Source organism: Telopea speciosissima, chromosome 11, assembly GCF_018873765.1.
Source record: "Telopea speciosissima isolate NSW1024214 ecotype Mountain lineage chromosome 11, Tspe_v1, whole genome shotgun sequence".
NCBI lineage: Eukaryota > Viridiplantae > Streptophyta > Magnoliopsida > Proteales > Proteaceae > Telopea > Telopea speciosissima.
In genome coordinates this window covers 47,084,340-47,106,552 of record NC_057926.1, presented here as the reverse complement: position 1 = coordinate 47,106,552, position 22,213 = coordinate 47,084,340, and the positions used below count along the sequence as shown (strand labels likewise).

Here is a 22,213-nt window from a genome sequence, read left to right as displayed (position 1 = left end):
GCATAACCTTCTTCTTCTGGACACTGCCTCCCAGATTTGGGCTGCTTGCAAGGAAACCTACGGGCAGCTTGGCAATGATGCCCAAGTATATGAACTTCAGAAGAAGGTCCTTCACACCACTTAGGGAGAACTTTCCGTTTCAAAATACTATGCTACTCTACGCAGTCTGTGGCAACAGTTGGACCACTTCTTTGACTTTCACCCTACTACAGTTGCTGACATTGCTTCTTATAAGAAGCATGTGGACAAGATCAGGGCCTATGATTTCTTGGCTGGCTTAAATGTGGAGTATGATCAGATTCGTGTTCAAGTGTTGGGCCATACGCCTTTTCCCACACTTGAACAATCTTATGCCTTGGTGTCCTCTGAGGAGAACTGTAGGGCTGCCATGTTGCACCCTCCTACTACTGACAGATCAGCTCTCAAGGCTGCTGTCCCTGCCACTCTTGCACCTAGTGGCACTGCTTCTCTTGATGATTCTTCTACAGGGACTGTTGTTTGTAAGCACTGTCACAAACCCTATCACACCAAAGCGAAGTGCTGGAAACTTCATGGGAAACCGGCTGATTTTAAAGCTAAAAGGGCTGCCAAGACAAAGATAAAGACAAAGATTACGGCCCATCAGTCTGAGACTGTTACTGCAACCCCTGCTATTGACACTGGTCTATCCCAGGATGATCTACAGGCACTCCTACGTATGCTAAGGTCTTCCGCTGCTACTGCCTCTACTACATCAGCTACTGCCAATTCTTCGGCTCCTTCAGGTTCACACTTTGCCCAGTCAGATATTCCATTTGGAGGTCATTGTGCTTCTGTGGCTTCCCATCCTTGGATCATAGATTCTGGAGCTACAGATCATATGACCGGTTCCTCTAATCTGTTTCACAGATATTCTCCCACTTCTGGGAAAGAGAAGGTCAAAGTGGTTGATGGTTCCCTTTCTTCCATATCTGGAAAAGGAATCATCAACTGCACTTCCTCTCTTCCCTTGTCTACTGTTTTGCACATCCCTAATTTTACTACTAACCTTCTTTCCATTAGTAGTATTACTCGTGATCTTAACCGCAAAGTCACTTTTTTCCCTTCTCATTGTGTGTTTCAGGATCTGGAGTCTGGGAAGACGATTGGATTGGGTAAAGTGCACGGTGGACTATACCTGCTTGATGACAGTCGCTTCTCTCCACCACCATTACCTTCTCCACTGCATCAGAACTCCTTGGTCTCTTCTGAACTCTACCAGTGGCACTCTCGGTTAGGTCACCCCCCTTTAGGAATTTTAGCTCATTTATTTCCTAGTTTGGTCACCCTACATACTAAGAATGACTTTTTTTGTGAGGCTTGTGTTCTAGCCAAACAGACACGTTCAATTTATCCTATTTCAAATAAAAGGAGTTCTTGTTTTAATTTGGTGCATTCTGATGTTTGGGGCCCTAGTCGTAAGCCATCTATTTCTGGTCATCGTTGGTTTATCTCTTTCATTGTCATTCTAGGAACACTTGGGTGTATCTTTTACACACAAAAAATAAGGTTTTCTCATGTTTTCAGCATTTTCATAAAATGATACAAACTCAGTTCCAGGCTACTCTCAAAATATTGAAAAGTGATAATGGAACCGAGTATACTGAATCCCAATTTTCAAAAATATTTGGCTGATCATGGCATTATTCACCAAACTAGTTGTGTTGATACCCCTGCCCAGAATGGTGTGGCAGAAAGAAAAAACCGCCACTTGTTGGAAATTGCCAAGGCTTTGATGTTTGCGATGAATGTCCCATCTCAGTATTGGGGGGATGCGGTTCTCACTGCAGCCTATCTCATCAATAGGTTACCTTCTCGGGTTCTTAATTCCCGTAGCCCCTCTGATATTTTACTGGGTCATTCCTTCTTTATTGTGCCTCCCAAAGTATTTGGGTGTGTGTGTTATGCTAGAGATACCAAATCTCCAAGCAAACTTGATCTTAGGGGGCTCCGTTGTATTTTCTTGGGTTAATTCTCCAACCCAGAAAGGTTATAAGTGTTACCATCCCCCTTCCCGCCGTACCTTGGTTAGTATGGATGTTGTTTTCCATGAGACCCATTCTTATTATTCTTCACCACCTCTTCAGGGGGAGAGTTCTAGTGAAGATGTGTCTTTTGAGATTCCTCCACTAGAGGTTCCTCTGCCTGCTACCCAGCCTCCTTTGGATGCTGCCCATCCTACTTTAATTAATACCCAACCTCCTCTGGCTGTTCCTCCCTCACCTAATGGGAATCCTTTACAGGGGGAGACCATAGAAAATAGTGTTGTTAATGTTCCTATTCAGGGGGAGCTGACTCCAGTCTAGGGAACTATTGGTGAATTTCATAAGAGAATTGACAACTCCAACATACTCACCCACACAAGGGGCAGAACCAACAGAGGGTAGCTACAATCCACTTTAGCACCAATACCCATCCAATTGCCAGCTCCAGATCCAGATCCTCCATCTCCTGGTAATCCCTCTTCTTCCGACCTACCTATTGCTCATCGCAAAAGTACTAGGACTTGCACTTTACATCCCATATCTCGTGTTGTTTCTTATAGTTCTCTTTCTCCTTCTTTTCGTGCTTTTGTATCTTCTCTTTCTTCTGTTTCGATTCCTAAGAATTGGCAGGAAGCATTTACAAATGGAAAGTGGAAGGCAGCAATGTTGGAAGAAATGAGAGCACTACATAAAAATAATACATGGGATCTTGTGGCTCTTCCTCCAAGGAAAAAACCAGTTGGATGTAAATGGGTCTTTGTGGTCAAACAGAAGGCTGATGGTTCTGTGGATCGATATAAGACATGTCTGGTTGCAAAGGGGTTTACTCAAACTTATGGAGTTGACTATCAGGAGACCTTTGCACCGGTGGCAAAGCTCAACACTGTCAGGGTGCTATTATCTTGTGCTGTAAATCTTGGGTGGGATCTTCAGCAGTTAGATATAAAGAATGCCTTCCTCCATGGGGAGCTTGAGGAGGAGGTATATATGGACATTCCACCAGGCTTCTCTGATGACAGGACCAAGGGCAGTGTCTGTAAATTGAAGCGTGCACTTTATGGGTTGAAACAGTCACCTAGGGCCTGGTTTGGCAGATTTCACAAGGCTATGATTTCAACAGGTTATAAGCAGAGTAATGCTGACCACACTTTGTTTATCAGACGAGTTGGTGACAAGGTAACTCTTCTCATAGTCTATGTGGATGATACTGTGGTCACTGGTAATGATGGTGATGCTATCAAGAATTTGAAGCTCTTCCTAGGCCGTGAGTTTGAAGTAAAAGATCTTGGCCCTCTAAAATATTTTCTAGGGATAGAAGTTGCTCGATCTTCAAAGGGCATCTTTCTTTCTCAAAGAAAATATATCCTTGATCTATTCACTGAGACTGGGCTGCTAGGTTGTCATCCTTCAGATACTCCTATGGAAGCTACTACAAAACTTAAGGAGAAAGAGGGTGAACCTGTTGACAAGGGTTGTTATCAGCGATTAGTGGGCAAACTAATCTACCTCTTTCACACACGACCTGACATAGTCGTTGCTGTCAGTTTGGTGAGCCAGTTTATGCATGATCCCTATTCCTCACATATGGATGCAGTCCGTCGTATTCTGCAGTATTTGAAGTCTGCTCCAGGAAAGGGAATTCTTCTCTCTCCCAATGGTCACCTGAAGGTTGAAGCTTATACTAATGCCGATTGGGCTGGTTCTACTAATAGAAAATCTATCTCTTGCTATTGTTCCTTTGTGGGTGAGAACCTTGTCACATGGCGTAGCAAAAAGTAGAATGTTGTGGCAAGGACCAGTGCTGAAGCCGAGTTTCGTGCGTTGGCCCAAGGAATTTGTGAGCTTCTATGGCTTAGAGGATTATTGCAGGATATTGGTGTTGCTGTCCATCTTCCCATGTTGCTTTATTGTCACAATAAAGCCGCCATTAGCACTGCTCATAACCCTACCCAGCATGATCGTACTAAGCACGTGGAGGTTGACCGACATTTCATCAAGGAGAAGCTTGAAGCAGGCCTCATTTGTGTTCCCTTTGTGAAGTCTACTGATCAGGTGGCTGATGTGTTCACTAAGGGACTTAGTGGCAAGTTGTTTCTTCCTATCTTAGTCAAGTTGGGCATACATGATATCTATGCTCCAACTTGAGGGGGAGTGTTAGATTATATGGGGCCAGAATACCGTGGGGGTTTTCTGGACTTTTTTCCTCTTTTATGTATGTCTTTTATTATGTCTTGTATGTGTGGATTAGTCCCACATTGCTTATGTAATTATTTTCCATACTTCATTATGATTATAAATAGATGTGCTTGGGATGATAATTAAATCATCCAAGCCTTTCCCTAATTTAAATCTCTCTACACTACTGTTGAATCAAATCATTAACTTGATCCCGGTTCAACATAGCGTAATTTGGTTGAACAGGCTGTGCTCCTAGGCCCAAGTTGGGTCTCTGGTCACCTGCCTCCAATCCTGGTGGAGGTGGTTAAAATCAGAATTCTAAGAAGCAAAATTATCTTAATTTCCAGCAGATATAGTAAGAAATTGTAATCAAACAGAACTAAAAATTAAATAGGAACAGTATAGACGCAGGGTAGTAGGGTTGATTAGATCTGACCTAAAACTCTTGAATAGCAAGATAGATAGAATAGATAGAGAGAAAGAAGGATAAAACAGGTTAAGACTTAAGAATCCACCTAAACCTCAGGCTAGGAATCCACCAAATCCTGTGGAGAGAATCCACTATTTCACTAAAGAATCCACCTTAGTATTCACTTGGAATCCATACACCCTGAATCCACAGAACCAAATTAGAAAACTGAATGATTTATTTATTCAAAATTGATGTGAGGTCCTATAGGCCTGTAAGCCAGTACATGTATTTATAGCTACTCCAAAAGCCTGTGATTGACGTAGGAGAGAACTTGCATCATGCAACCAATAGGAAAGCTCCACTCTGACCCATTACATCATCCAACCAACAGAAAGGCTTCAAGCTGACCTATAAACTTACTAAGAAAATGATAGCCAACTCAGACTTTAAAAAAATATTTATAATCCAAGATAAGATTTACCCCCCCCCCCCAAAAAAAAAAGGGACTGAAAGAAAGAAAATTGACTTCTATACGACCCCATAGCTAAACTTTACCAAAGAAAAAAGAAAGAAAATTGATTTCTATACGACCCATAGCTTAACTAACTAATAAGTTTCAGAGACCTACCTCCTACCATATTTTAGACCCCATTAAAGTGGCCTATTACCCCAAAAAAAATCTTGGACTAAAGGCCCAACACATGTGTAAAGCCAAGCCTTATTTCTATTAAATAATCCTACTTCTATTATTAAAAATTTCCTTTCTCTATACCCAATCTCAAACCCATTTATTAAATTAGCTTAATTTCAAGGCTCCTTTAGTATAGTTTCTCTCCTTGTACCCAATATCTTAGACTTATGGGCTCATGGGCTGTACGCAAATAAACTTCTGAGGGTTATGAAGACTTTTCTCACTCAAGCTCTTACCTCGCCCTTCTTATGGTAACTGTAAAGGAAAATAAAAGAAGAAAGCACCATGTATGAGATTTGCCACAGAAGATTCAATATAAGGTCAACCAAAATCCGAAAAGCTCATGGTAATCCACATACAACCAGCAGATTCCTAGCACTGTGTTTATTCCTAATGAGCTACCTTCTACACAGATGCCCTTGCTTAAAAACAGGGCTGATAAGTGGCGCATGAGCTCAGGGTTCCTTAGTAGAAGAGGATCTTCAACTCATATCCCTCTGATAGAGGAGCAATGCATCAATATTCAGGCTTCACATCCAGCACTAAATTAAGAAAAGTTTATCAGGCCCATCACTTACTCGAAAATAGAAGTAATCGTACAACCGTAGTATATGGTACTTGTCAGCAGGGTCATGCTTATTGACAAACTTGAGAAGCTTTATTTCATCAAGGCTCTGATCAAAAAAATCTTTGTTGTTCTTTATAATTTTCACACAGACATCCATTCCTGTGTGCAAATCATGCGCTTGAATGGCTTTACTGAATGCAGCTGATCCAAGATATTCCGTAACATGATACCGCCCAGCAATTACAGAATTTAAAACAACATGGAAGTTTTTATCCTCCTCAAAGCCAGTTCTGAGCAACAAAACAAAACAAATTTAGACAAATAGTAATATAGAACTAAACACAAGTAAAAGAAAATGGTGGCCTCTTCTGCTAGGTTATCCAGCAGAAAATGAAAACTACAGAGAAACGATACTGGTAGAACAGGCCATACAAAATAAAATTAGAATGAGAGCCACAACTTGCCTGTTTTTCCTATGAACAATCTTCAGGTTAAAAGTTTCAAATTCTTCCTCCTGGGCCTTAATCTGTCTCACTTGCTCCTGTACAGCTGCTGCCTCTTCATCCTCTAATGTGATCCCTGGATCTTCCTCTCTTACATCACTAGCTTTGTCGTCGTCACCTTTCTTACTATGTTCTCTTTCTGTGTATCCATAGTTTGATACTGTCGAAGCACTAGAATTGCCTGACCTTATAACATTAGCATTGTTTTCATCCCTAGAACTCTTGACAGGTGATGAATCATTGCTCCTCCGCTTCCATGTGGGATGCATGTCATCAGTCCCTATCAAACCATTGCCACAATCATCCGTTTCATCACCAGTAATAGCAGTTTCCCTGCCAGACCATAAAGATTTACCAGAGTTAGCCTGCAACGAGTCCCCACCTCTTTGGGGTGGAAAAGAAAATCCAATATCACCATAATTTGCAGTCATGGTACAGGCAGCCTTGTCATTCCCCATAATGTATTTATCAGAACCCTGCTTAGCTGTCCTTTGCTTATCCCTATTCAATCCATCAAGATATCTCTTATCTATGACATGCTGCAAATGTCGGGACGCACCAATGCCAACACCATGATCTTGGAAGTATTCCAAATCTCCTTCACTGCTTCCTCCAACCAAACTTTCCCGTACTTCACTGCCTATATCAGCAGCATCACTGTTGATACCCACACCAATGGATCTGACAGAACCATGCTGGTCATCATCCATACAGAGTTCATCTGATCGAGGCCTTTCACACTCATTAGGAACTCTCCCATTGCTTAACATGATAAGATCATTTGTTTGTGTAACAAAGCCCTGCCAAACAGGCTCTGCACGCATCAAGTTTAGTTCCTCTTCATTCATCAATTGCCCATCATATTGAGCTATTAGCTCATTTTCATCATTCCTTCCATATATTTCGGAGATTGAGAGCCCCATAGGATCATCTGAAGCACCAACTTGTTCAATATTTCTTCCCTGAAAATATCGCTCACCAGAGAAGTAACAGTCCTCCTCAGCAAACAATTGATCATCCTCATCTTTTGTTGGACCTCTTTCCTGCTGATCTTGAACACTCCCATGCACCATTCCTTTTTCATTGTCACTCGGGTAGTCAACTTCATGAGCCAGAAACCAAGTTTCATCTTCAATTGGTTGTCTCATGTATCCCACATCATCATCATCATCATACTCATCAGAGTCCCAGTACTCATTTGGATAATCAACTGACTCACTCAAGCCATCACCAATGGTAGCGAAGCCAGAAACTAAATCAGAATTATCCTCAGCAATGCCCTGACTTACAGAGAGCCAACTACTTCCAAGAGTCCTCTTTCCACCTGTTATCATCATTCCCCGGGCGACAATTAAATGTCACGAGTTTAGACAATATCCACAATGAAGTCAACATAGACTACATATTTAGAACTATGGAAAGAGACAACAGGCAAGGGTCATTTATTTAAAAAAAAAACTAAACAAAAATGAAAAAGAGCAAGTCCCAATACCAGAAACCAGAATTTAACATGATAAAGTAGTCTAGTGGAACTCTATTTGGGTTAACAAAAACTCACTTGTTTTTGTTTTAGATCTCATCAATGACAAGAAAAATTCTGGCAGCTCCTGTTTCAGAGGAAAACAATAGCCAAAACAATAGCCTTGGTTCTTCTTCTTCCTCTCTCCACTTTTTACATTTTTTTCCAATTTTCCTCAACTTCCTCCGTAACCATTAGTACAGCATTACATTTCAACAAACCTCAACACAACCCAGCTCAACCATCACATACCACACCATAAACCCAAGTCTATGTTGAAGCAGGAAATACAAAAGGGGAAGAAAGGTAGGGGTGGACCTTGTTATAATCAAAACAAGGACAGATTGGATTATGTGTCCTGGGCCTTTGGTCCAATCATATTTGTCAAGACGTTGCCTTGGACAGCTAGGTCGCCTTGTTGATGTTGCCTCAGACATCATAACAACTATGGGACCAATGGGTTTTCTTTGTAATGGGCTAATGCTTTGGATAGTACCTAGAATTCCGAATTCTATTTTATTTTTCAAGTTTTAGAGTCATTTCTATTTTAGTTTCCCAGAAGATATAAGATAGCTTATCTTTTCCAGCTTTTGAATTCTGTTTTTCAGTTCTAATTATGTAGAATTATTGATGCAGATAAGTCACCTAAAGGGCTTATTTTACTGGAATTAAGCCCTGGATTGGGTTATGTATGTAATGGGCCTAAAATGTGTGTACAAGGTAGGCATACAGGATTAGGCTTGGGAGTAGCATATTATCTTTACTTTCATTCCTAGTAGAAGTATGAGAAGTTATTTAGTAGTTTTTTTTTTCAGCTAAGTTGGAAGCACTCCTATTCATAGGAGGAGTATATTTCAATTTTCCTAGCTTGATTAGGAGTTTTGATTTCAGTCCATTTAAGCAATGTAAGGCTGCTAAGCTGCCTTCATGATTTGATTCATAAAATTTGAGTTGCCTTTGGCTGCCAGAATCTGTGAGAGACAGAATGGGAGAGCTTCCCTAAGACCTGAGATAGGTTTCCCCTTCCCCTTTCTGTGTTCTACCGCCAACCTACTGTGTGTTTGATTTCTGACCAAAAGTTGATGCTGTTGGGTGTGATTGATCCCTAATTTCGTTGAAGTTATTTGGTCTTGCATCCAACATCCTGTTCCTATCACCAAGTCCAATCAAGGGTTTAATTTCCGTTTTACTGTTCCTGTGCATGGCCTATTTTCCACTCTATTTCAGCATATAGTAATTTGTTAATTAAATCTGAACCCTTAACCTGATTCCTCCCAAACTTTGAGGAATCAAAGGCCTACTCTAAAACTAAACTCGACCTGGTTTTGAAGGCTGTCTGATTTGTTTTTCGTGTGCTACTTAAAATCTCTCCAACTTAGTGAGTTCTGGTTTCAGATTTAATGTAGGTCTAATTACTCCCTATTTAGCCATCTGATTTGTTTCAAGATTTAGGGGTTTGATAGTACCTAACAAGGATAGAACTTGAACTGAATTTCTTTTTCTTTTTCTTTTTTTCCTTTTTTTTTTTTTTTTTTTTTTTTTGGAGGGCGGGGAGGGATTCTATTGGTCTGGTTGGATTTAATTTCAGTATGAATATTCATCCCAGATTTCTATTCTGTGTCTAAATTCTCTAATTACTCTCAAATACTAAACTACTCACTCCCATCTTCTGAAGGGTGTTATTATTCATCGTGGGGGTATCAAATCTAAAGTTTGACCTTCATCTAAGAATGTTAACTTTTCTGTTGACTTTGACTTATGAGAGTTTGACTGTTTCTTGAGATCCTGCTTGAGAATAGGTCTGAGATACTTCTACTGGTCTACTCTTGCATTAATTATGCTTTCAAATCTTTTGCCAAATTGTACTTGGGTCATAGTTGTCAAGGCGCCCAGGCAGCAACCAAGGCGTTGGAGGGCCCCCCCCAAGCACTTCGGCAACAAGGCACCCCGCCTAGGTGCTCTAGTATGTATTCCCATCATATCTGCCGTCTTCTCAAGGAAAAAGGTTCATTTATACCGTCTCTTAAAATTTCCAGAAAGACTGTGGAAGCCTTACTTATGCATTAATTTTTTTTATTCCTTTTGGTAATAATAAAATATATTAATATAAAATAAGATAAACAAATAAATAATTAAAGGAGGGTAGAGGGTATTCTAGATGGATTCCAGAGGCAGGTTCCTTACACCCTAAAAAGTAAAAACAAATTGGAGGGAGGATAATGGAACAAAAAGCATTCTCGTCCTCCTAGAAACGTGCTCTATTCACAACATCATTGCTTCCGGGACTCAAACATCTCTGAGGGTTTTGGTATGGTGTCGCTAGTTACATGTCGACTTCTTGTGAGTTGCAGAGAAGAGTTTCTGTGGCTGACTATATTCGACAAAGCTACAACAGCATTGAAGGGAGTGGGAGTGGCAGCGGCACTGGAACTCGAACAGGTACACTTTCCTCCCCTTTCTCTTTCTCTTCTTCTTCTTCTTTTATAGTAGCAATGGAGGCGTGGCAGTGGCTGCTGAAATCTTCTTCTTCTTCTACTTATTACGCTGCTATGCACAAGCGGTGGCAGCGGCAATGTTGCTACTGTTGCTTCCTTCTTATCGGTGGGGGGGGGGGGGGCAGTCAAGTCGCAGGGGAGAGCATTTGCTGCTGATCAAGATTTCTAAGGTAGGGTTTCGTGATCTCAGCCTCTCAGCAACTGCAACCTTTTTTTATTCTCTTTTTCTTTTTTTTTTCCCCTTTCTAATAACATGATTCCATGTAGCACTATGTACAAGATCTACGTACACAAACACATAGAATTTTCAGAAATGGAATTAAAAGTAAAAAGGCACACATGTCTTGGACAAAAAGGCGACAGCTCGCCCTGGCCCAGATTTCCGCCCGGATGCTAAGGCAGCACCTAGGCGATCCCTTGACAACTATGATTTGGATAGGTGTTTATAGGCGTTTCCAATCAGGATACTTATTTACTACTGATATAAGTAGGTTTGTAAGCAGCTCCATAAGGATCTGTTAGATTATATGGGCCAGAATACCGTGGGGGTATTCTGGACTTTTTCTCCTTTTTTATTATGTCTTGTATGTGTGGTTTAGTTCCACATTGCTTATGTAATTATTTTCCATACCTCATTATGAATATAAATAGATGTGCTTGGGATGATAATTAATCATCCAAGCATTCAGCCTAATTCTGATCTCTTAACATGGTATCAGAGCAGATCTCGAATTAGGGACCCCCCCTCTCTTCCATTCTCGATTTCAGTTCCTTCTTTCCTTTTCTTTCATTCTCGGTTTCTTCCTTCTCTTCTCTTGCTCTTCATTCTCCCACTAGGGCAGCACTAATGAGGTGATCTACAAGATCTAGTTGCTGTCCTCCATTACCTCTTTTCCATGGTGCAATTTTCTGCTCGATAGGGACACCACTACCTGTCTGCGATATTTGGAATCTTCAGTTTTTTGGGGGCTGCTTCCATCTCTGCTACAAGGGACCACTCCTCCTATTTGAAGACCAAGAGCTGCAGCAGGCCATCTTCTTTACATCTGTCCCTATCTTCAGATCTGTTCAAGACCCCCTAAGATCGATTTTTCACCAAAAACAGGTTTTTTTCCAAAACCTTGACACCTATCGATCTAGGGGCTGGTGACTTCTATTGGTTCTGATTTTTTAAGGCTGGCTCTCTACTTATAAAGGCACACTCGACCTTGATTGGGGCTGCAACACTTCAGTTTTTGGGCATCCTCTATCCTTCATCGATTTCAGCAATTCAGGGTTTTTTTTCAAAATCCTAATCAATATTGATCTAAGGATTGCATGTTTCTGTTGCGGCTGATATTTGGCAGGGTGATTCAGCATTACTAGAGGACCATTCGATCATATTTTCAGCTCCATCTGCAGTGCTTTTGCTCTCCTTCTTCCCTACATCGATTTCAGCAATTACAGGTTTTTTCAAAACCCTGTAAAAATCGATCTCAGGGATTTCCTTGACTGTTGTTGCTGATTTTTGGAGATCATTATTCTACCATTACCAGAGGGCTCTCATCCAATTTTCAGCCCTTAACTTGAAGAATTTCTTAGGTTTCTCTTCACAACAGCCCCTCTCTGTGATTTGGGCTTCTCTACTGTTCTAATGGGTGACCCAGTGGATTCGACTGCTACTTCTGTTGGTGATGGACACAGTAAAACAGATTATCATACCTTTCCTCCTAATCCAATCAAGTTGGATGGCACTAATTACTTGCTTTGGTCTAGGTCTACTTCCTTTGCCATTGCTGGCCGTGGCCTTACTGGTCATGTTACTGGCACCAGTGTTATGCCAACTGAGATTGGGGCTGCTCATGACAGGTGGCTGGCCAACAATGGAGTTCTCATGTCCTACCTCATTGGCTCTATGGCTTCCGATCTGCAGCATAATTTTCTTCTCCTTGACACAGCCTCAAAGATTTGGACAGCTTGCAAGGAGACCTATGAGCAGCTTGGCAATGATGCCCAGGTATATGAACTCAGGAAGAAGGTCCTTCACACTACTCAAGGAGATTTGACAGTCTCCAAATATTATGCTACTTTGCGTAGCCTTTGGCAGCAACTGGATCACTTTTCTGACTTTCGCCCAAGTACAGCTGCTGATATTACCTAATACAAGAAACATGTGGACAAGATCAGGGTTTATGATTTTTTGGCTGGGTTGAATGTGGAGTATGATTAGATTCGGGTTCAAGTGTTGGGACACAAGCCTTTTCCCACACTTGAACAGTCCTATGCCCTGGTCTCCTCTGAAGAAAACCGTAGAGCTGCCATGTTGCACCCTCCTATTACTGACAGATCAGCTCTCAAGGCTGCTGCCCCGGCCCCTCCTGCACCTAATGGCACTGCTTCTCTTGGTGATTCTACTACAGAGACTGTTGTTTGTGAGCACTGTCACAAACCCTACCACACCAAAGAGAAGTGCTGGAAACTTCATGGGAAACCGGCTGATTTTGAAGTTAAAAGGGCTGCCAAGACAAAGATAAAGACAAAGACCAAGGCCCATCAGATCGAGATCATATCGCAGCCCCCGCAGAATCGACAATCGGTCTATCCCAGGATGATCAACAGGCACTCCTACGTATGCTGAGGTCTTCCGCTGCTGCTGCCTCTACCACATCAGCTACTACCAATTCTTCTGCTCCTTCAGGTTCACACTTTGCCCGGTCAGGTATCCCTTTTGGAGGTCATTGTGCTTCTGTAGCTTCCCATCCATGGATCATAGATTCTGGAGCTACAGATCACATGACCGGTTCCTCTAGTCTATTTCATAGATATTCTCCCACTTCTGGGAAAGACAAGGTCAGAGTGGCTGATGGTTCCCTTTCTTCCATATCTGGAAAAGGAATCATCAACTGCACTTCATCTCTTCCCTTGTCTTCTGTTTTGCATATTCTTAATTTTACTACTAACCCTCTTTCCATTAGTAGTATCACTCGTGATCTTAACTGCAAAGTCACTTTTTTTCCTTCTCATTGTGTGTTTCAAGATCTGGAATCTGGGAAGACGATTGGATTGGGTAAAGTGCACGGTGGGCTGTACCTGCTTGATGACGGTCGCTTCTCTCCACCACCATTACCTTCTCCGCTACTCCAGAGCTCTTTGGTCTCTTCTGAACTCTACCAGTGGCATTCTCGGTTAGGTCACCCCCCTTTAGGAATTTTAACTCATTTATTTCCTAGTTTGGTCACCCTACGTACTAAGGATGACTTTTTTTGGGAGGCTTGTGTTCTGGCCAAACAGACACGTTCAACTTATCCACTTTCAAATAAAAGGAGTTCTTCTTGTTTTCAATTGGTGCATTCTGATGTTTGGGGTCCTAGTCGTAGGACTTCTCTTTCTGGTCATCGTTGGTTTGTATCTTTCATTGATTGTCATTCTAGGAACACCTGGGTGTATCTTTTGCACACAAAAAATCAGGTTTTTTCATGTTTTCAGCATTTTCATAAAATGATCCAAACTCAGTTCCAGGCTACTCTCAAAATATTGAGAAGTGATAATGGAACCGAGTATACTGAATCCCAATTTCAAAAATATTTGGTTGATCATGGAATTATTCACCAAACTAGTTGTGTTGATACCCCTGCCCAGAATGGTGTGGCAGAAAGGAAAAATCGCCACTTATTGGAAATGGCAAGGGCTTTGCTGTTTGCGTAGAATGTCCCATCTCAATATTGGGGGGATGCGGTTCTAACTGCAGCTTATCTCATCAATAGGTTACCTTCTCGGGTTCTTAACTCCCGTAGCCCCTCTGATGTTTTACTGGGTCATTCCTTCTTTATTGTGCCTCCCAAAGTATTTGGGTGTGTGTGTTATGCTAGAGATACCAGATCTCCAGGCAAACTTGAACCTAGGGTGCTCCGCTGTATTTTCTTGGGTTATTCTCCAACCCAGAAAGGTTATAAGTGTTACCATCCCCCTTCCCGCCGTACCTTAGTTAGTATTGATGTTGTTTTCCATGAGACCCTTTCTTATTATTCTTCACCACTTCTTCAGGGGGAGAGTTCTAGTGAAGATGTGTCTCTTGAGATTCCTCCACTGGAAGTTCCTCTGGCTGCTGCCCTGCCTCTTTTACCACCACCCACGGCTGCTGCCCATCCTACTTTAATCAATGCCCAACCTCCTCTGGCTGTTCCTCCCTCACCTAACGGGAATCCTTTACAGGGGGAGACCATAGAAAATAGTGTTGTTAATGTTCCTATTCAAGGGGAGCTGACTCCAGTCCAGAGAACTATTGGTGAATTTCAGAAGAGAATTGACAACTCCAACATACTCACCTATACAAAGGGCAGAACCAACAGAGGGCAGCTGCAATCCACTTTAGCACCAATACCCATCCAATTGCCGGATCCAGATCCAGATTCTCCATCTCCTGGTAATCTCTCTTCTTCCAACCTACCTATTGCTCATCGCAAAGGTACTAGGACTTGCACTTTACATCCCATATCTCGTGTTGTGTCTTATAGTTCTCTTTCTCCCTTCTTTCGTGCTTTTGTATCTTCTCTTTCTTCTGTTTCGATTCCTAAAAATTGGCAGGAAGCATCTACAGATGGAAAGTGGAAGGTAGCAATGTTAGAAGAAATGAGAGCACTACATAAAAATAATACATGGGATCTTGTGGCTCTTCCTCCAAGGAAAAAACCAGTTGGATGTAAATGGGTCTTTGCGGTCAAACAGAAGGCTGATGGTTCTATGGATCGATATAAGGCACGTCTGGTTGCAAAGGGGTTCACTCAAACTTATGGAGTTGATTATCAGGAGACCTTTGCATCAGTGGCCAAGCTCAACACTGTCAGGGTGTTATTATCTTGTGCTGTAAATCTTGGGTGGGATCTTCAACAGTTAGATGTAAAGAATGCCTTCCTCCATGGGGAGCTTGAGGAGGAGGTATATATGGACATTCCACCAGGCTTCTCTAATGACAAGACTAAGGGCAGGGTCTGTAAATTGAAGCGTACACTTTATGGGTTGAAGCAGTCACCTAGGGCCTGGTTTGGCAGATTTTACAAGGCTATGATTTCAGCAGGTTATAAGCAGAACAATGCTGATCACACTTTGTTTATCAGACGTGTTGGTGACAAGGTAACTCTTCTCATGGTATATGTGGATGATATTGTAATCACTAGTAATGATGGTGATGCTATCAAGAATTTAAAGCTCTTCCTTGGCGGTGACTTTGAAGTAAAAGATCTTGGCCCTCTAAAATATTTTCTAGGGATAGAAGTTGCTCGATCTTCGAAGGGCATCTTTCTTTCTCAAAGAAAATATATCCTTGATCTATTGACTAAGACTGGGCTGCTAGGTTGTCATCCTTCAGATACTCCTATGGAAGCTACTACAAAACTTAAGGAGAAAAAGGGTGAACCTGTTGACAAGGGTTGTTATCAGCGATTAGTGGGCAAACTAATCTACCTCTCTCACACACGACCTGACATAGCTGTTGCTGAAAGTTTGGTGAGCCAGTTTATGCATGACCCCTATTCCTCACGTATGAATGCAGTCCGTCGTATTTTGCGGTATTTGAAGTCTACTCCAGGAAAGGGAATTCTTCTCTCTCCCAATGGTCACCTGAGGATTGAAGCTTATACTGATGCCGATTGGGCTGATTCTACTGACAGAAAATCTATCTCTGGCGATTGTTCCTTTGTGGGTGGGAACCTTGTCACATGGCGTAGCAAAAAGCAGAATGTTGTGGCTAGGTCCAATGCTGAAGCCGAGTTTCGTGCTACAGCCCAAGGAATTTGTGAACTTCTATGGCTTAGAGGATTATTGCAGGATATCGATGTTGCTGTCCATCTTCCCATGTTGCTTTATTGTGACAATAAAGGTCACAATAAAGCCGCCATTAGCATTGCTCATAACCCTGTCCAGCATGATCGTACTAAGCACGTGGAGGTTGACCGACATTTCATCAAGGAGAAGCTTGAAGCCGGACTTATTTGTGTTCCCTTTGTGAAGTCTACTGACCAACTGGCTAATGTGTTCACTAAGGGACTAAGTGGCAAATTGTTTCTTCCTATCTTAGTCAAGTTGGGCATGCATGATATCTATGCTCCAACTTGAGGGGGAGTGTTAGATTATATGGGCCAGAATACCATGGGGGTATTCTGGACTTTTTCTCCTTTTTTATTATGTCTTGTATGTGTGGTTTAGTCCCACATTGCTTATGTAATTATTTTCCATACCTCATTATGAATATAAATAGATGTGCTTGGGATGATAATTAATCATCCAAGCATTCAACCTAATTCTGATCTCTTAACAGGATCACAATTTTTTGGATAAATTATGAATTTTTCTCTTCTTTTGAACCATGTAGATTCATAGTATGCTAGGATAGATCTCCCCTAAGGTAGAGGTTTTCAGATTGGAATTCCTCATTCTAGGATGGATTCCCTAATTTATGGGTGGATTCCCAAGTTACTCCTCTTCTATTACTCTGCTTCCAATTCAATTTAGTCTTAGAGCTAATTCCAGATCAGAAGTTCTTCGCTTTACTTCAGTTGTTCCATACTCTGTTTTCCAATTCATATGCTCTGTTTTCATTCAAGCACAACATGACTGGCCCCATAATTCTCAGCTTCTTCAACCATAACATTAGTAGCTCTAAGCATAACCTCACCAAGCTGCAATACTGTCCTTTACATCAGTTTCATCTTAGACATAAAAATCTTCGGAGAGGTCAAAAAAATCTCAAAATATCAAAGCAGTCTCCTTCAGTATTGTCTGCTGGCCTAACTGTAATTACTTCAACCTCAACTGTTTCTTCTTCAGCCTTATCCAGTACCTTATCCGGATATGCAACACATCAATTAGAGCACTGAAGAGAAATAACCATATACATTAAATTTCAAGTACTGAATGACAAATCGAATGTTAGATCTGGAACCCACGTTTCCCTGTGAACAAAGATTCTCAGCAGGCTAGTTATGGCTAGGTCGACATGTTGGTTGCTTAGAAACTTTCCGAGAGAAATAATCAGCTTACAGTTTGCTCCAGCAGGTCCTTTGCTTAATTTTTTCTTCAATCAGGGGGTCAATTAGAAAAGACATAAGGAACCATAACAGAACCGAACATATTTCATCATGACTCTGTAGTTTACAACCAAAGGAAGCTGAGTTGCATTATCCATTCAGAGTCTACAATGACAACTCCTGTGAGATGACATAGACCTGGTAATTCCATGTCAACCTCTTCATTAACAAGCCTTAAATCCTTTTCAAAATAGAGGGGAAGGGGGGAAAGGGGGGGCAGGCCCTAGAGACTTCACTGCAAGAATTAGGTCACAACTCTGGGACTTCTGGTTGAATACATCGGCTTGCACTTGTTTCAATGGATCAGCTGCCTCAGGCAGCATAAGATCTTCAACAGAATGGAAATTTGGATGGGTCAATTGACTATTTTTGGCAAATGCAAACCATGGAACAAGAACTCGCCGAGATCTTGGTAATATCTCGGTTTTATTGCAAAACCGAGACGAGATTCTAGGCGAAATAGAAGGAATACATTGTCTTGGCTGAGATCTTGGTGGGGAACCTTGGTATGCAGACTTATTTGTGCTAGAAACAAAGACAGACTCTTATGGCAGAAACCAGTACAGACACTTATTTATGCCTAACATCATTTAAGTTTTCATTTACTTAAGATATTATTCATAAATAAGCAAATACCCCCTATTTAAATCCAATTAAAATAGTTAAAAAATAAAATTCCAAAAGGATAAAAAGTCAACCCCCCAGTTCAAGAACAAAAACTGGATTTTCGGGGTTAGGTGCACTTTTCAACTTTTAAATGTTGTGGGTTTTCTAGAATCTATAAATTCCATAAATCTCAATATGATAAAACATTACCAAAAACCTAAATGCGAAACGAAAGAAGGATCCTTCGATAAAAAGTCAACCCCCCAGTTCAAGAACAAAAGCTGGATTTTCGGCGGTAGGTGCAATTATCAACTTTTAAATGCTGCGGGTTTTCTCAAATCTATAAATTCTGTTTGTTTACTGTGCGCGAATGCTATCAAAATCTATTTTTATTGGATTCAAATAGGGGTATTTGCTTATTTATGAATAATAATATCTTAAGTAATTGAAATAACAAACATAAAAAACATTTACTTTAATGACGTTCGGCATAAATAAGTGTTTGTCCTGGTTTCCCACTAAGTCAAACTCAATCTGATAGTGCCATTGTGTTTTGATGGTCCAAAATAGATTGTATACCAAGTTTCATGACCAAACTAGGTCAAAAACCCACCGAAACCATCAAACGTGTTCAAAAAAAAAGTGCACCAACTTGTCAAGATCTCACCGAAATCTCAGTCCAACTCGGTTTTTGGCCTGAGCGAAACCAGGTCCGAAACCGAGTTCTCGAACCATGATGCAAACCAAGCTTCTTGTGGATTGGTAAATTCAGATTGAAGATCTCAAAAGGATCCATTTCCATTAAAATAAACTCCTGCCACATTCAATAGTCAGTTATTGGCTCTTTTTGGATAGGTCATGTCTTTTTGACATTCACAATAAGCAATTTCCTTTGACGTACATAGAAACCTTCTCCTTTTTTTATTCGGGAGGGGGGGTGGAGGGTGGGAGGGAGGCACATCTTTATGATTCTCAAAGTGAATCCTCATCTTCTCAGCCCCTACTCACTACAAGGTTACCGTACCTTTAGGTCTCAGTCAAACTCACCATCCCCATCAGATTCCCCAACTACCCCTATCCCCCTCACAAAGAGAAAACTAAAATATAATAGAAAAATATTCATGACATGAAAATCAGTGGATCAACACTTAATCTCAAACCCACACACGCAAAGCAATTATGTTACAGACCATCTTAAGGGCACACAAGCTCTGGGGAAAAAGAATTATGAAATAGTTCACGATGACAGAATTTCAAGTATATGGAAAATAAATAATGGAAGCATTATAATGTATGTATAACGAACACAACCAAAACACCAAAAAACATGGAGACTGATAGGCAAAAACTACACGTATCAAGAATACCAAAAGTGGCAGGAAGACATAACGTACAGTTATTCTGAAACAATTTCATTCAGAATGACAGGCTTAAAGAACAGTCTGTGTGGTTTGCACAATACCAAAGCAAGCACCTAAGACGCAGATAAGCTAACGCATGATCACAGATCCTGACCAAAAACATTTTAATAAACAAACCTGCTGAATTGATTTCTTGTCCAACCGGAACATCCAAAAAGGATCCAATCAATGTAGTGGTATCCAAGTTGTTGAGCTTTGCTTCATGTCCATAGTGATCAAATTTTTCCTCCCAATGAATGTTTACTGGCTTGTCCTCTGACTTTAGTTTAACAGGAGGCAACCTTGGAAACTCCTCCTTGTGATTCCCTGCAAGTGGTAAATCTAAGCTACAGACATTCTTCTGCTCTGAAATTCCCTGAGACTTCCCAAAAAATATAGCTCTTCCAATCTCATCCACCTGCTCCTTCATGACTGCCCTGATATCATTAGTCTCTAATTTCCCCTTTCCTTCTTTTCTTTTGTCACCAGAAGCAAGAGCACTATCATAACTAGTTGATGCATCACCTTTGGAGAATGGGAAAACAGTCTTGACAGAGCACTCTTTCCAAGGATCTGAAGATGAATGTGTGGGTTCCTCATTATTTGACCACAGGCCATCCATTAAGCCATCCTTAGAGGATGTAGGATTAGGTCCACATTGCTGACCAAGTTCTTTGCGCTCTCTTATCTGACTCCTCTCAAATTTCAGTTCAAAACTGGATTTACTTGCACTTGCACTTCCAGGCCATAAAGTTTTCTGTTCCCCAGACAAACCCATCTCTGCAGCATATTCTCCAGATTTCGTCACTCCAATAACCTTGTCCCTTTTATCTGAGGCATGAGAATGTTGCTTTGATTGTTCAGATATTTGAAGCTCTGAAAAGTTGGTAGTATTATTATCACCATCCTTCTGCAATAGATCAAAAGGACCATTATTGGGATTAAATTTCCACGGGTGCAGATCTGGTTGGTTGTCCTGAGAACCTTGAGTAAAACAGAAGCTCTTCTCAGTCGTCCCAACTAATTCACAAGGCATATTTCTTTCCCCAACAAAAGAGGAAGGTCTCCATTTGCTTTCATAGCCATTTCTACTAGTACCATACTCAATCTCCTTCACAATAAGTTCGTTGGAAACTTCAGCACTACTTTGAGCATCTGATCCCCGGTTGCTTACCTCTGGTTTTTCCTCCTCCCTTTCTTTCATGATGGGTTTTTGAAGTGATCCATTCAAATCCGGGTGGTTACTGAGCTCACCACGCAAAGCAGCCTCAGCCCTTGTAAATCGATTTCTTCGGAGGAATTCCAAAATTGAATCTACCGAGTCAGCCATTACCAACATCCACTACCAAGTACCCACCTACAAGCGTATACTAAAAAGAAGAGCTCGTGACACCTGAAAACACCAATGCAAATGTAAAACACAATTTTTAATGAACATAAACCAAATTTGAGAAAGAAACAGGAAAACTCTGCTCTGCCCATTCTTAAAACACTCAAACAAACCCAAATCCATTTTTCTAAGTTCAAGTGACTCCGAAAACAAATAGAGTAAAGAAAAAACTCTATTTTTGAGGTACTGGTAATTCTGTAACTAAAACCCTGTAGAACAGTCGCCAGCTGAAAACCCCAAATCTCATTTCAGAAACCCTAAAGAGATTTTCTAAACAAAAGCCAATAAATACCAATCCGGAAATTCAAAGATCTGAAACTCCCAAAAAAAACACCTTAGACACCTCCAGAAGCTGTGAGAACGAGAGAAATGAGAGCTCCTTTTCCCTTAACACCCACAAAACCCACCTAGTTTTGTCCTCAAAGAGCCAAGTTTGTGTTTTGAAAAAACAAACAAAGCCTGCTTCGAAAATGGGGAAGAAAATTTAAAGAGACATTATGTCCTTACAGATCGAAAGAGAAGTTCGATTAGAGAAGAGAAGAAGAAAAGTTAATAGCTTTACCTGGGTTTTCAACAAAAAGAGAGAGAATTGGATGCCGTCGCCTCTGGATTCCATCGCCATTAAAAAAAACCAGCATCAACAGCAACGACAACAAAACCAATACCACATGAGCGTTGGTTTTTTTTTTTTTCGAATTTGAAATCTGAATTCTTCAGAGCAATCAGCGTATCAGAGAAAAGAAAATATTATAAAAATCACTAATTAACAGTTAAAAATAATGGGACCTTCGTGGAATCGTGGGTGATGGGGATCCTCTCTACCTCTGCTGCCCTGCATAAATTTGGGTTCGTCCTTTTCCTGTCAGGTTAATTTTCCGGAAAGGCCCTTGGTTTTTAATGTTTTTTCACAAATTTTCCTCTTTACCCTGCTTGTTAGGACTTAGGAGTGAGGATAAACAGGAGATACGAATTAATGGGGATAAATGGGAAAACATTAGGACCTAATTGTTTAGGCTCTGTTTGGCTATCATAGAGATTGCTTGATACATTGATCCAAATAAAAAGTCTATTGTGTTGGCAAGGGTATATGTACTCATAGGATATCTATGGAAAGCCTATTATCTATTTATAGCATATCAAGTTTTAGATTAAATTTTACCCAAAAAAAAAGTTTTAGATTAAATTGTATTTTTTGTTTTTTCTTTTGGGAGTTGGCTAAGCGGTAAAATAAAGCTTTTAAAAATAAAAAATCACCAAGAAGATGTATGACACTAAATGTGAAGGCAATTCGGTTCTCCAACAGTGGTGGGAGGAATCGTTATTGTCCACAGTTCCCTGATGGGTGTGGTTCCCTAGTGCCTCTCACAAGAGGGGGGTGGGACCCACC

General features: G+C 40.9%; 1 protein-coding gene across 2 annotated transcripts in view; it reads right to left on the bottom strand.

Annotated features, from left to right (window-relative positions):
* LOC122645936 overlaps positions 1 to 21,513 on the bottom strand; it is a 33,274-nt gene extending 11,761 nt beyond the window's left edge. Inside the window, exons 1-5 of one of the 2 annotated variants that reach the window (XM_043839355.1) lie at positions 21,334 to 21,513; positions 19,575 to 20,829; positions 6,889 to 7,679; positions 6,317 to 6,846; positions 5,863 to 6,142 (exon numbers count right to left, since the gene is read on the bottom strand). In XM_043839355.1, the coding sequence (XP_043695290.1) occupies positions 5,863 to 6,142; positions 6,317 to 6,846; positions 6,889 to 7,679; positions 19,575 to 20,775 (2,802 nt within the window). In that variant the 5' untranslated portion in view covers positions 20,776 to 20,829; positions 21,334 to 21,513. Of the gene's footprint in view, positions 1 to 5,862; positions 6,143 to 6,316; positions 7,680 to 19,574; positions 20,830 to 21,333 lie in introns of both variants that reach the window. The other variant, XM_043839353.1, reaches the window with a different exon arrangement.
* Between the last annotated feature and the right edge of the window lie 700 nt (positions 21,514 to 22,213).